General features: G+C 43.3%; 1 protein-coding gene across 1 annotated transcript in view; it reads left to right on the forward strand.

The window, feature by feature from the left end:
* LOC144668763 (uncharacterized) overlaps positions 1 to 14,724 on the forward strand; it is a 121,031-nt gene extending 106,307 nt beyond the window's left edge. The window contains exons 35-37 of the mRNA XM_078531094.1: positions 3,832 to 4,000; positions 5,654 to 5,752; positions 12,679 to 14,724. Of these exons, the coding sequence (XP_078387220.1) occupies positions 3,832 to 4,000; positions 5,654 to 5,752; positions 12,679 to 12,690 (280 nt within the window). The 3' untranslated portion in view covers positions 12,691 to 14,724. The remainder of the gene's footprint in view (positions 1 to 3,831; positions 4,001 to 5,653; positions 5,753 to 12,678) is intronic.
* The last annotated feature ends 1,190 nt before the right edge of the window (positions 14,725 to 15,914 follow it).

A 15,914-nucleotide genomic window follows, 5' to 3' on the forward strand; every position in this document is an offset into this window, starting at 1 on the left:
GTGAGTTCATGGCTGATCTGATAATACTCAACTCCACTTTCCTCCCTTTTCACCATAAGCCTTGATTCCCTTACTGATTAAAAATGTCTCTATCTCAGCCTTGAATATACTTAACAACCCAGCTTCTACAGCAAAGAATTCCACAGATTGACTACTCTCTGAGAGAAGAAATTCCCCCTCATCTCTGTCTTAAATGGGCAACCCCTTACTCTGAAATTATGTCCTCTGGTCCTAGACTCTCCCACAAGGGGAAACAACCTCTCAGCATCAACCCTGTCAAGCCCCCTAAGAATGTGATATGTTTCAATAAGATCGCCTCTCAATCTTCTAAATTCCAGTGAGTATAGGGCCAACCTAGTCAACCTCTCCTCATAAGAAAATCCCTCCGTGCCTAGGATCAACCTAGTGAACCTTCTCTGGACTGCCTCCAATCTTTCCTTAGATAAGGGGACCAAAATTGTTCACAGTATTCTAGGTATGGTCTAACTAGAGCCTTGTATCGTTTTTGCAAGACTTCTCTATTTTTATACTCCATTCCCTTTGAAATAAAGGCCAACATTCCATTTGCCTTCCCTATTAACTGTCGAACTTGTATGTTAGCGTTTTGGGATTCATGCACAAGGACTTCCACATCCCTCTGTGCTGCAGCCTTCTGCAATCTTTCTCCATTTAAATAATATTCAGCTCCTCCATTCTTCCTGCCAAAGTGCATAACCTTACATTTTCCCACATTATATTACATCTGCCAAGTTTTTGCCCAATCACTTAACCTGTCTATATCCCTCTGTAGACTCCTTGTGTCATCCTCAACACTTGCCTTCCCACCTATTTTTGTGTCATCCATAAACTTGGCAATACTACATTCACTTCCCTCATCTAAGTCATTAACATATATCGTAGATAACTGAGGTCCCAGTACTGATCCCTGTGGCACTTCACTAGTTACAGGTTGCCATCCCGAAAATGCCCCTCTTATCCCAACTCTCTGTCTTCTATTAGTTAGCCAGTCCTCTATCCATGTTAATATACTACCCCAACACCATGGGCTCTTATCTTATTAAGTATTTTTATGTGCGGTACCTTATCGAATGCCTTTTGGAAATCCAAATATATTACATCTTCTGGTTCCCCTTTATCTATTCTGCCTGTTACCTTCTCAAAGAATTCTAATAAATTTGTTAGGCATGATTTCCCCTTCTTAAGCTATGCTGACTCTGCTTGATTAGATTATGTATTTCTAAATGCTCCTTTATAATAGACTCCAACATTTTCCCAACGACAGATGTTAAGCTAACTGGCCTATAGTTACCTGTTTTTTGTCTCCCTCCCTTTTTGAATAAGGGTGTTACATTGGCAGTTCTCCAATCCTCTGGGACTTTTCCAGAATCTAAGGATTCTTGGAAGATTACTACCAGTGTATCCACTATCTCTGTAGCTACTTCCTTTAATATCCTAGGATGCAACCCATCAGGTCCAGGGGACTTAACAGCCTTAGCATATATTCAACTCCTCTGCCATTTCCTGATTCCCCATTATTATATCCCCATCTTCATTCTCTAGCTCCTACTGTCCGTTTTTATATTACTTGTTAGTTTACCCTCAAAGTTTAAAGGGTGGTGGAAATCTGGAACTCTGTCCCCTAAAAAGCTGAGGAGTCTGGGAGGACAGGGGGGTGGTAGAGGGTGGGGTCAATTGAACATATCAAAAGTGAGATCGATGGATGTTTCTTATGTAAGGGTATTAAAGGATATAGAACCAAGGTTGGTAGTTCGTGTTAAGATGCAGATCATTCATGATCTAATTCAATGGCAGAACATCTTTGTGGGGAGGAATTGCCAATTCCTGTTGCTCTATTCCTATACTCCACCATATAATTGAGCTGACATTTAACAGTTAAATATATGCAAACCATGTAGAAAACTTGTATATTCATATCTTTGTAGATGAATGTATGAAATTATGGTTGTATTGCTATAGTTATCAGTATTTTCCTGAAGGAGGGTGGTTAATTGTTTTTCTGTGGGGCCAAATTCGCTTCAAGATGGCATGTCCAGAATGGGGAGATCAGGACCAAATGTCTAGCAGCGTAGGAACAGGAGTAGTCCCTTTAGCCCCTCAAGCCTGCTCCATCATTCAGTTAAACCATGGTTGATTTGCACCTCAACTCCATTTACCATCCCCCCCACCCTGCCCACTTACCTCCATATCCCTTGATACCCTTACCCACCGAAAATCTAGCAATGTCAGTCTTGAGAGCCCCAGTTATTCAAACACCTATAGGGAGAGAGTTCCAGATTTTTCCTATTCTGCAATTGACAATTTGATTCCTGAGACAGACATATCCAAGTACTCCAGGGTACTATTGGCAACTGACCAGTCAGCCTAACTTACTGTTCGACAGCTATTTGATCACTCAACGCATCCTGATTGAGTCTGTTCCTGTTCCTGTTGCTGTTCTATAAAACAGTCACTACTGAAGATATTAGTCCAAAGGAATCTGTAATAGAGACTGTAATGGGATAGGTAGGTAGGTAATTAGCCATAGTCCACTAGGGACCGTAGGCATCTCTCTCTATTAGAGAGACACAATTGGTTATACAGCTTGAGGGACATCACTCCCCATCAAGTATGGGGCAGGCGAGGAAGCAGGTCCCAAGTCTACCTCAGCCAGAATGGAAATTGAACCCCCGCTGTTGACATTACTCTGAATCACACGCTAGCTATCTAGCCAACTGAGCTGACAGGCCCCTTCTATCATAGGACAAAAGTTAGGAAAACCACTGGGATCTAGATAGTATCATTCAGGACACTGAAGGAGGAGACAGTGGATCCTATATTCGACTATAGATTTTCCATTTTGACATAGAATTAAGGAGTAGAAGGTAAGAATATAAGAACAACAGAAGTAGGAGCAGGCATAGGCCATAGGGCCCCTTGAGCCTAGCCTACCATTCATTAAGATCATGGCTGATCCATGCCCTCAACTTCACTTTCCCACCCGCTCTTCATATCCCTGGATTCTCTGAGAAATCAAGAATCTGTCTCTCTCAGCCTTAAATACATTCAATGATGGATACCTCCACAGCCCTCTGGGATACAGAATTCCAAAGACTCACAACTCTGAGTGAAGAAATTTCTCCTCATCTCAGTCCTAAATGGTTGACTCCTTATCCTGAGATATGACCCCTAGTTCTATACTCACCAGCCTTTCAGTGTCTACCCTGTCAAGCCCTCTCAGAATCTAGTGTGTTTCAATGAAATCACCTCTCATTTTTCTAAATTTCAGACCCCCCGACCTGTTTATAAAAGTGGAAAGAGTCAAACTAACTAATTATAGTCGTAGTTTGGCTTTGGGCAAACTTCTGGAGGTAATTACACCCAATGAAACTGGTGATAATTAGCATGGATTTATTTGTAAATTACAGGTGATTAAGTAATTGAATACTTTAAGGAAATCAATGTATAGATGTATATTGTGGTGGACAGTGTATACACATATTTTCAGATGGTGCTTCCAATAAGGTCAACAAAAGACCAGTTTCTACTTCAAAGTCCCTTCCACCTGTTGTACTAATGGAGACAATTGAAGGAGAAGCAATTCACGCAGCATCTTACCATATCCTTGCAGGTAGCAGATCATTAAAATGTCACAAACACATGTAAAAATAATCAAAAAGATTAATCGAATTCTCGCCTTTACAACTACTGGAATTCCACACTTTATCACATAGATACACCTACAAACCAATACTTCACTTCAGGCTCTGGCTTAGCTAATAAGTGTTTTTTTTTTTGCCAGTGTGTGTGACGATGGTTTTCTCCTCGTTACAGGATGCTGACATTTAAAGCCATTGGACAGGTGTTTATACTGGGCTGTACCTGGATTCTTGGCTTGTTTCATTTTCAGGAGGAAACAGTGGTGATGGCCTACTTATTTACTATTGTCAACAGTTTCCAGGGCACCTTCATCTTCATCATCCTCTGTGTGTTAAATCCCAAGGTATGTGGTACCATTTTGAGTTTTATTAATGGTCAGGGTGGAATGGAATAAACTGCAACTTATTAGAAACATAGGAACAGCTAGGCCATTCAGCCCCAGGAATCTGTCCCAACATTCTGTTGATCGTGGCTGATCTGTATTTTAACTCCATTTACCCAACCTTGGTCCGCTAACCCCACCACCTTCCGTAACCTCACCTCACCTGACAAAAATCTACCAACCTCATCTTGGAGAAAGAGTTCCTCTGAGTTCCTACTCAGGTTCAGAAAGCCCTGGAAGCCAGGGACCTAGCCAGTAGCGTGACTCTATGGCTACTGGTGTGTCCCTTCTGGGACAGTGGAGCACTTGTGCTTCTGAATCAGACGGTTGAGAATTCAAGTCTAACTCCACAGATATTCAGCACATAATCTCAGCAAATGCTTCAGTATGGTACTGAGGGAGTGCTGCACCGTCAGAGGTGCTGCCTTTTGGTTGAGATATTAAACTAAGGGCCAATTTGCCCTTTCAAGTAGATGTAAAAAATCCAATAACACTATTTCAAAACACATCCCTGGCGTCCTGGCCAGGTTGACCAACTCCCGGTGAAAAATTTAAGGGGCAATATATCGGCATGGTGGCTAACCATTGGGTGGGGGGGCGTTGCAGTGGTTGGGAAGGGTCACTGCCAGACCTGTAGTAGTGGAAGGGATACATTGTGCATCTCAAGCTCAAACTGCACGCGTCAGCTCCAACGCATGCGGAGAATTGGCAGATGTGTGTGCCATACCCAACACATGCGCTAAGATAGCAGAAGAGAACACTGGAACCAGCGGATATATGGAGATAACAAAGGAAAGTTTGGAGCCTGACGCACACGAGCAAACAGGTCAAAGAACAAATCCGGGACAAAACGTGGCCCGGGAAGGTCTGACCCGGGACACAGGACAAAATCTCCAATGATGACACGATCCCAGGAAATCAGGGACAGTTGGTCATCCTGGTCCTGGCCAATACTTATCCCTCAACTTACACTTAAAACCGAATATCTGCTCATTATCTCACTGAGGTTTGTGGGATCTTGCTGTGTGAAAATTGGCTGATACATTTCCCTGTAGCCACAAGGCTGTCAATGCCATAAAGTGCAAAAAGTACTTGGCTGTAAAGCACTTTCGGACATCCTGAGGTTGTGAAAGGTGTAGTAATAATGCAAGTTCTCTCTTTCTTTACTGCATGTTTGCCTATATTACAGGCTCAAGTCATGGAGTAAAAACAGAAAGTCATGGAGTATGATTTGAACCCAAAAGCTTGTGTTTGGATAAGTCCCAAACTAATCTGCTTTGCTACTGGGCCAAAAACACAAAATGCCTTTGATGCAGGTGCAAGAAAGAGACCAATTCACCCCTCCTCTAAGGTAGTCGTATAGTAGGCTGAACTTTAGTTCGCACACTCTGTTTTGCCTGTGAATACTAGGTGTCAATATTGGCCATCAAAGAGTGGAAGCATTTAAACCAATCGATTCATGGTAGATCACTAGCAACTATTCTAAACAACCCATGACGCTTTTTATAAAAAGATTAATATATCAACATACAATTAGATGGTTAATTGCAGAGTTGTAATTTATCATATTCAGGTACAATGTTTGATAAATTTATTTTTTAAAAACCTCTTAAGATAAGGGCTGAATACCACAAATGGATTAACCCCATCTGCAAGACCAGAAGGAGTTTATTTGAATCTGAATCCACAAAAGTGCCATTATCAGTGACATCGGTAAGTGTGCTTGTATCTTCAACAACACGTCTCAAACACACGACCTCCATCACTAAGAAGGATAAGGGCAGCGGGCAGCTGCATGGGGATACCATCTCATCCCTATTCCCCTGAAAGTTACACACCAACCTGACTTGGGTCTCTATCATCGGTCATCATTCCTTCATGGTTGCTGGGTCAAAAATCCTGGAACCTTCTAACTAGCTAATGGTACTGAGGGAGCCCCTTCGCCACATGGACTATAGCAGTTCAAGAAGTAGGCTCACCACCGCCCTCACAAGGCCAGATTGGCAATAAATGCCAGCCTTCCAGTGACACCCATATCGCAAGATGATTTTTTTTTAATAGGTACAGTTAAGTTCTCTTGATGTCACACATCCCAGGTTGATGTGAAACAATGGTCACATAGACACACAGGCCACTATATAACTACAATCTGCCAGTAATGAACTAAGAGTGAATCATATGTCTTTTCGCGATATGAACTAAGCAGTTTTACAGCACTTCAACTTCATGCCGTGTAACTGGACCTGCTACAAAGCTAAACCTCTCAGGCCATCTGCAGAACTATTGTACAGTTTAATGTTTAAAAAGCCTTCAATTCCTTTAAGACTTTCCCTGTTGGTTAGAATGATGATACGTACTTAGATACAAACTCATGGGCCAGAATATTGCCGTTAGCGTGACATGTCGGCACGTAAAATGACGCGAGATGACATCGGACGTGCGTCCCGACATCATGGCATGTCATTTCGATATTGCGTTTGGTGGGCACGCGCCAAAGGCAGCTGCGTGCCTGCTGAACTGTCAAAGGCCTATTAAGGCCATTAAGAAAGTAATTTACGTCATTAACACTGCGAAGGGCCCAAGCAGCTTTCACATTTTCCAGGAAACCTCATCCACGGGCAGGATGAGGTTTCCCGAAGGTTTTATAAAATTAATAAATAAGCTTGGTGAACTTGACAAACATGTCCCAGGGTATGTGACACTGTCACATGAGGGGGCATGTTTAAATCATTTTTTACTTGAATTTTCAAAAACTTTTATTGTCTATTCAATCTCCCTGAGGCAGCTCTGCGCCTCAGGGAGATTTCTGCGCTCGCTGGGCAGGCCTTAATTGGCCCGCCCACGTAAAATGGCGGCGCACAGCCGATCACAGGAGGCGATCGGCTCCATGCCCGCCCCCGCCCACTCCCGCCCAGCCCGCCCACATAGGTAAGATTCAGCCCATAGAGTTCTGTATATGTTTTAGCATGGGAACAGGAGGAGGCCATTTACTCCCTCGAGCCTGTTCCGTTATTCAATGAGAACACAGCCAGGATTTTGCAGCCCCGCCATGGCGTGTCTCCCCCCGGCGGACGCGGCAAGCCATTTAAAACTCCATTCAGTTCAGCGGGGCTGTAATATCCCACCGGGCAGAAGGGGCTATAAAATCCTGGCCCATGGCTAATCTACAACCTAGCTCCATTTACCCACCTTTTCCCTATGTCTCCATAAAACCTTTGGTTAACAAAAATCTATCAATCTTAGATTTAAAATTTACAACTGATCTAGCATCAGTCGACTCTTGCAGAAGAGGGTTCCAAACTTCTACCACCCTTTGTGTGTAGAAATGTTTCCTAATTTCACTCCTGATTTTTAGCTTCTGCGCCTTAGTTCTAGACTTCCCAACCAGCAAAAATAGTTTCTCTCTATCTACTCCATTGGTTCTCCTTATATCTTGAAAATGTTTTTCTGATAACTTTTAACCTTCTAAATTCCAAGGAATACAACCCCAGTTTGTTTAATCTCTCCTCTCAATTTAACCCTTGGAGTCTAAGAATAATTCTAGTAAATCTAAACTGCACTCCCCTCTAAGGCCACTATATCCTTCCTAAAGTATGGTGCTCAGAACTGTTCACTGTACTCCAGGTGTGGTTTGACCAGAGCTTTGTATAGCTGAGGAATGACTTTGGCCCCCTTTTATTTTTGTCCTCTAGCTTTCCATTCGCCTTTTTGATTATTTTCTACACCTGTTTTAATGGTCCATGTCGTCGAACACCCATGCCTATTTGGGCCTCCACTGTTTCACCATTTAGAAGAAGTGTTAATGTCACTGGGCTAGTAATCCAGAGGCCCAGGTTAATGCTCTGCGGACATGGGTTCAAATCCCACCACTGCAGTTGACATAATTTAAATTCAATTAATAAATCTGGAATATAAAGCTAGTCTTAGTAATGGTGACCATGGAAATTAACACTGATTGTTGTAAAAACCCACCTGGTTCATTAATGCCCTTTAGAGAAGGAAATCTGCCATCCTTACCCGGTCTGGCCTACATGTGACTCCAGACCCACAGCAATGTAACTGACTCCTAATTGCCCTCTGAAATGGCCCAGCAAGCTGTTCAGTTCAAAGAAAATTAGGGATGGGCAACAAATGCTGGCCTTGTTAGTGACACCCACATCCCAATGAAGAATAAAGAAAAATAATTAGAAAGCACAGCATGAACACTGCAGGTACATTTAAGTCACATACAGAGTTTTGTGTGCTTGAATACTGTGTGTTGAGCACTGTGTATGTGTATGTGTGTATTTCAGTGTTCTTTTACAGAGCTCTACGTGTTTTTAAGCTGTGGATGCAGGATGAGTAGTGTAGTATTAGGGTCTTCAGACTTGAAAGGGTTAATGTGGGACTGGGGAAGCAGTAAGGCCCATATAATGATGTAAAGGGAGTCACATGACTAGAAGTGCTCTGTTCATAATCTGAATGGAGATAGCTCATGGCTTGACTGAAGAAGCTTACTGTCTTCTATATCTACTTGGTTCTCTTCTTCAACAAATAGTTACTGTTCAGACTCAATGCTTCTGAAACTCTTCCTCAGACCACACAACAACATACATCAGGCAGCAGCAGGTGAATGACCCCGAAATCTCCGAAATTAAAAACAGAAAAATCTGGTCTGATCTGAAAAAAAAAACACAAAAACGAAAGACTTCGATGAAACAGTTGGAAATAGCCAGAAAAGCCCCTTAATAGACATGGGGCAGAATTTTGCCATCGGCGAGCAGGGGGTGGGGCCCAATCGCCGACGCATAAAATGACACAAGGTGACGTCGGGCAGAACCCCCAACGTCACCCCGCCCCATTTAAATTTTCAGGAAGGCAGGGACACAACAAAATCAGCTGCGGGCCCGCCGACCTGTCAATGGCTGCAGACAACAGACACCCCATTATATGGCCTGGGAGGAATCAGGCTACCAGTTATAGGCATGCTTCTAGAACTGCTCCAAAACAGGAACAAGCAGATACTGGAGATGCTATTTGTGATTCGCAATCAGGAATTTTCTCTCCTGAGCCGAGGTGCCTGTGTTTCCCTCATCCTCATCGAAACAGCGGATGACATCGAGGAAGAGACAGTCATCGAGTAGACCAAGTTGAAGACCCTCAAGCCGCCCATCAGCACTGATGACCTCAACTGGGACTTCAGTGTAGAATTTTCAATACTTTGCTGAAGCAGATAATCCAGCTTCTTCCCAAACAGATGGAGGTAACCTTCTTCAGCTTGAAGAAGAAACAGGCCAGCTGGATCAATGAGTACCAGAGTGTGATTAGGACTCTCTTCATCACTTGGCGAATCGTCAGAGAGGACAAAGTCAAAATCCAGGTGATAGGAGATGCTGGTACAATCCTGCATTCATCTGTCAATATTGACCGCTTGGTAAATGCATCCACGCTGATCCATCCACCAGAACTGGTGGCTGAGGGTGTAAGTAAACAAATAGCTTCAGAACTAGAAACAAAACCGAATCAGATGAGGCCCAAATCTTCTACGTTAGAGGATATTGACCTTCCTGCCACATCGGGGTTACTGCAATTGGAAAGACAGTAAGACATTAATTAAATGCCTTCCTCTCCTCAGAAGACCACAATCCAGGGTTCCCCAAAACTTCAGGAACCAGGGGCTACACGGAGTCATCGCTCTCAAGGCAAAGCATGGTGGACGAAATCATTAAAAAGAACCAGCACCAGTTCAATGAACAAGGATAGGGAACGTAGTCAGTGTAAAGAAAGGGATAAACCCATGACATCCGACCATGAAATGGAAACTATTGATAGAGGAAAGTACAACAGCAAGGAGAGGAAGAAAAGAATCAAGTGTTGAACCTCAAACAAACAAAACACCAAATACTGCAGCTTCTACTGAAGATCAGTCAAGCCTGAACAAGTGGATCCAAATTGAGATTACTAATCCTCCAAGCTTCAAAAGAACATGACCAGGGAGTGTCGCGAAACCTCCAGACTGTTTAAACCTAGGGGCAGCATGTAAATATAAATGTAAATATATTTGGATAATGACTTGGGGGAGGTGTAGCCTTAAGGTAAAAGAAAAATACTGCTGATGCTGGAAATCTGAAATAAAAACAGAAAATGCTGGAAAAACTCAGCAAGTCTGGCAGCATCTGTGATGAGACAAACAGAGTCAATGTTTCGAGTCCCGATGACTCTTCTGTAGTATCAGGGTGTTCAGGACTGAAGGGGTTAATGTGGGACTGGTGAAACAGTCCCATCCACATGATGATGTAAAGGGAGTCACAGGTCTAGTAGTAGTCTACTGTCTTGTATATCTGTACATAGTTATATTCTACAATAAATAGTTACTGTTATGATCCCAGCTGATGTTACCACTGGACAACCCTGATCTCAGGGTGGAACCCAGCTTGATAGATCCTAACTTTTATTTTTGTTGTTTAGAAATGGGGAGAGTAGTTATTGAACAGTCACAGGAGCCAGCTGATGAACTTTTAACAAAGGAATAAAACATTTATTAAACAAGAGAAGATGAACTATATTACAATGCTTCTTCACCCACTGCTATACCTTTACAGATATATACAGATTTTTAAGGATAACACAAGTTACAAAAGCTATCTTATACTCTAATGTTCACAGTAAGTACACAGTCCATGTAAACCAATAGGTGACCTATGGTCAGACACACCACACCCTGAAACAAAGTGACAGATGCCACTCCAGACAGATGCTATGGATCTCTCAGCAACTCCCCCCAGACGCTTGTCACATCATGAGCCAAGCAGTCCCACTGAATTCTGTCTTTCACACAAGGGATTCCAATCTCCGCTCTCCAAGAACTCACTTTGGAATCTTCTCCCAAACTGGTGTTTTCTCTCAGACACCTTCCACAAGGGTCCACCTCCAGGGTTTTGAACTCTCCTTCTGATGTTCCTCTCCCCTGGGTCACCACATGCATTCAAGCTTTCTTCCATGCACTCTCTTTCACTGACTCAGTCGTGCCAACGGTACACCACTGCTTCACATGCCCATATCAAAGAGTTACAGACCTTCCGCTGTCTCCTTGTGCCTTCTGGCTTCTCGCACACCAAAATTGCTTTAAATCTGCTTTTCTTCTCTTTAAGCTTGAAGCTTGGAGCCTTCCTCTGCTCCTCATTCTTAACTTCACTTAACAGGACCTTTTCTAGGTTTCTGTCCTTCCTTTGACAAAAGGTCTTCTTGGAATTTCCTCCTGTTTCTGTCTCACTTCTGCCTTGGGACATTTAGGTTCTTTTGGGAAATCCACTCTCTGTAGTTCCCTCTCCCAGTAGACTGCTTCTTTGGTGTCTTGGCTTCAACTTCAGTTTGGGATTTGCTATCTGTCCCTCCGCTATCCAGTCTCTCTTGACAGCTGTCTTTCACCTGAACTCAAACTGCTGCTTTTTCTGTGTGTGTGTGTGTGTGTGTGTGTCTGTGTGTGGGCCTCCCTCTCTAGATCCCCGTTGCTAGGCAACAGAACAGTTTTTTTTCTACTCTTGTGTTTGCTTTAACTTCTCTTCAACAGTCGTCAAAATTAGAAATGCAGGTATACAAACAGAGCTCCAGACCTGCTGTCTCTACTCAAAAATTAAACTAGATCTCAGGTTTCACCTTTTAACCCACAAATAGAAAAATATATAAATTAAATTTAAACTTAAAGATATACCTTATTCCTAACATACCCAAATACACATATAACTTTCTTAAACTATCTCTATTTCTTCACACTGTTCAGACTCAATGCCTCTGAATCTCTTCCTTAGACAACACAACAACATATAGCAAGCAGTGGCTATAGGCCTTGCCTGTTTTGATACTAAAGCCAAAAGGCTACGGAAAGGGCCCAGGTTCAATCACCAGTCAGGCCCGAGTTAGCTAGTCACAGCTGACAAGAGCTAGCAGAACACTACATTTTGCTACTGGGTTAAGGAGGAAAATAATTATTCTGAGTTCCCATTTCTGATCTACTGACCCGTCCTAGAAAGTGTACATATGCATATTCAGAATAGGACTGCGCTTGACTGAAATTGAATGGATTCCCAACAAAATCAATGTTGCACTCCTTCCAAGACCAATATATCCTTCCTAAGGTGTGGTGCTCAGGACTGCTCACAGTACTCCAAGTGTGGTAAACCAGAGCTTTGTATAGCTGAAGCGTGGCTTCTTACCCCTTTGTATTTTAGTCCTCTAGGTAGCCATTTTGATTATTTTCTGTCCTATTTCATGAAATTATAATGATCCATTTACCTAGACACCCAAGTGTGGGTGCTTGACCGAGGTAGTGGAAGACTGCCAGAGCTCAAGAAAGTGTATCACAGGTAGATAGAACCATAGAAAAGTTACAGCACAGAAGGAGGCCATTCGGCCCATCTTGTCCATGCCAGCCCGAGGACACCCAGGTGCCCTTTCTAATCCCACCTTCCTGTCACAGAAGTATACCTCAGTCACAGCTCCTGAAAGTGTACCTTAGGCAGAGCTCATGAAGATACACCTCAGTTAGAGGCCTCAATCAGCTCGTTAAAGTGTATCTCATTCAGAGTCAATAACTTCAAAGATGAAGGGGTTAGAAAAATAGCTGAAACAATTTGAAACTGAGAGTATGTTTTTCTCCACAGGAAACAGTGTGAATGGATGTGTTCTTCAATTCTGCAAAGAGCTGACCGACCATTTCTGGCCCATAATCTGATGTGGACCAAACCCTATGTGAAGACTGTGTGGCCATATTACCTTCTAAAATGCCTCAAATTGTCAATAGTGGTTCCATTGGCATAGCAGCCTCCAAGTATTACCCTTCTGCAACCAGTGGGCACTGCATGGAGTGAAGCATCTTATATAATAATACAATACACCAGTAATAATGTTACAATTTAGTTTTGTAAACTGCCTTTTGTTGAAAGTATATTTTATGGTTAAGTTACTTTATTAGTTCTGTGCCATTAAAGATTAATGGGATCATGTGTAAATTGGATTTTCTGTCAATGACACTGTGACAGCCCAATGTGATCCTTATGCATTGTTTAGAAAAAGACATCCAAGTATTTCAGGGCACCGACATCTGTTTTCAACCATCAGGTTGTTCTTTTTATTCCCTTTTGTACTTTGTTCTGAGTATAAGATACTTCAGAACCAGTTCACAGAATCTCAGAATCTTAACAGCACAGAAGGAGGCCATTTGGCCCATCGTGTCTGCACCAGCTCTCCAAATCAGCATTATGAGATAGTGCCATTGCCCTGCCGTTTCCCCGTACCCCTGCACATTGTTTCTATTCAAATAATCATCTGATGTCCTCTTGAATGCCTCGATTGAACCTGCCTCCACCACACTTCCAGCCAGTGCATTCCAGACCCCAACCACTCGTTGTGTGAAAAAGTTTTCTCTCACACCACATTTGCTTCTTTTGCAAATCACTTTAAATCTGTACCCTCTCGTTCCTGATCCTTTTATGAGTGGGAACAGCTTTTCCCTATCTATTCTGTCCAGCCCACTCATGGGGCAGGATTCTCCCCCCATCGGGGGCAAAGTTGAAATGCGGGTGCACACAGGGACGCCTCCAATCGGCGCCCCCAATCGAGGGCGCAGCGCCATTTTACGTGGGTGGGCCAATTAAGGCCCGCCCAGCATGACGTCCACACGGAAGCGCTGTGCGCTCCCTGTGCGGGCGGGGGAGAATCCCTAAACCTGAGAGTGCACTCTTTTGCGCATGCGCACGAAAGAGCGCACTCATCTCCCTGAGGCTAAGTGCTGCCTCAGGGAGATCGCCTTTACTGTCAACAATATTAAAAATAGAACAAAAAAATCCCTGACATGTCCCCTCATGTGACACATGTCCATAATTTTTTTTAAAACTTTAAATTTTTTAAAACCTACATGAAACCTCATCTCACCCGTGGATGAGGTTTCATGCTTTTCCTAATTCCCGCCGGGGCTCCTGGCCTGCCTGCCAACCTTAAGGTTGGACGGGCAAGTCCATTAATTACTTTAGTGACTCTGTCAATGGCCTCAATTGGACATTGACAGGTCGGCGAGTGCACTGCTGATTTTGCTGTGCCCCTGCCTACCTGAAAACTTAAATGGAGCATGGTGACGTCGGGAGTCTGCCCGACGTCACCACGCATCGTTTTATGCGTCGGTGAGCGGGGGGCAGGGCCCACACGCCGACAGGAAAATCCTGCCCATGATTTTGAAAACTTCTATCAAGTTTCCTCTCAGCCTTCTCCAATCCAAGGAAAGCAGTCCCAACCTCTCCGATCTATCCTCATAGCTGAAGTTTCTCATCTCTGGAACCATTCTTGTAGATCTCTTCTGCACTCTCTACAATGTGTTCACATCCTTCCCATAATATGGTGCCCAGAACTGTACACAATATTCCAGCTAAGGTCTGAGGGTCTTATATAAATTCAGCATAAGCTCCCTGCTCTTGTACTCTATGCCCCTATTCAACTATATCCCATGCTAAAGCCACAAGGACTACGGAAAGGGCCCAGGTTCAATCCCCTATAACCTACAGATCTATTATTAGACAATTGATATGGTCTTGCATCAATCTCTGGTATTGAATCTGATTGTGAACTGAATTGCAACACTTGAACTGTATCTCTTTAAAATAGCTTTGTGAAGATGCATTTAAACCTAACCTGTATTAATAAAAGTATAGAACCAATTTAAAGCCAAGACTAGTCTGTATCTCAAACCTGCCTTCAGATATCATGCCCTACCTTCCTGTCTTTCTTAACTAACCCCACTCCAGAGACTTGAGCACACAATCTGGGCTGACACTCAAATCCAATAATGAGGGAGTGCTGAACTGTCAGAGGTGCCACCCTTCGGATGAGACGTTAAACAAAGGCCCAATCTGCTCTCTCAGATGGACATAAAAGATGCCACATCACTATTCAAAGAAGAGCAGGGCAGTTCTCCCTGGTGTCAAGGTCAATAGTTATCCCTCAACCAACATCAATAAAATAAACAATCTGGTTATTATCACATTGCCGTTTGTGGGAGCTTGTTGTGTGCAAATTGGCTGCCATGTTCCCCACATTACAACAATGACCATACTTAGATAGTTAGGGGAATGGATAGGCCGCGGCCATGAATCCAGGATAGTATGTTGTCTCCCTGGTGCCAGGGTCAAAGATGTCACTGAGCAGCTGCAAAGCACCCTGAGTGGGGGAGGGTGAACAGCCAGCAGTCATGGTCCACATCAGTACCATTGATAAAGGTAGAAAGTGAGATGTGGCCCTGCAGTCTGAATTTAGGGAACTAGGTAGAAAATTAGCAAGTAGAGCCTCAAAAATAGTAATCTCCAGATTACTTCCAGTGCCACATGCAAGTGAGTACTGGTGGCTGCAGCACTGGGACTGGCTCTGAGAGAGATTGGATCCATACAATCCGACCAGGTTGTACCTGAATAGAGCCGGAAATTACGGATAGGTACAAAAATTATAGAGTAATTTTATGGGGGGCTTTATTTATCCAAATATAGACCAAGATAGTAGTAGTGTAAAGAGCAGAGAGGGGAAAGAGTTCCTAGAGTGTGTTTCAGGAAGTTTTCTTCAGCAGTATGTTTCCAGTCCAACAAGGAAGGAGGCACCTGGTTCTTGGGAATGAGAGGGTCAAGTAGATCAAGTGTCAGTTGGAGAACATTTAGGGGACAATGATCATTGTAGAGGACAATGATCACTGTCCCTTCTCTGCCCTTTAACTACTACTATCCCAGTCTATATCTGGATAACAGAGTTGGGTACAACTCTAAAAAGGATGGAGAAGCAGAGGGATATGTGCATAAATCATTGAAAGTGACAGGGCAGGTTGAGAGCATTTAATAAAGCAAACAGTATCCTGGGCTTTATT

Source organism: Cetorhinus maximus, chromosome 28 (assembly GCF_964194155.1).
Source record: "Cetorhinus maximus chromosome 28, sCetMax3.hap1.1, whole genome shotgun sequence".
Taxonomy (NCBI): domain Eukaryota; kingdom Metazoa; phylum Chordata; class Chondrichthyes; order Lamniformes; family Cetorhinidae; genus Cetorhinus; species Cetorhinus maximus.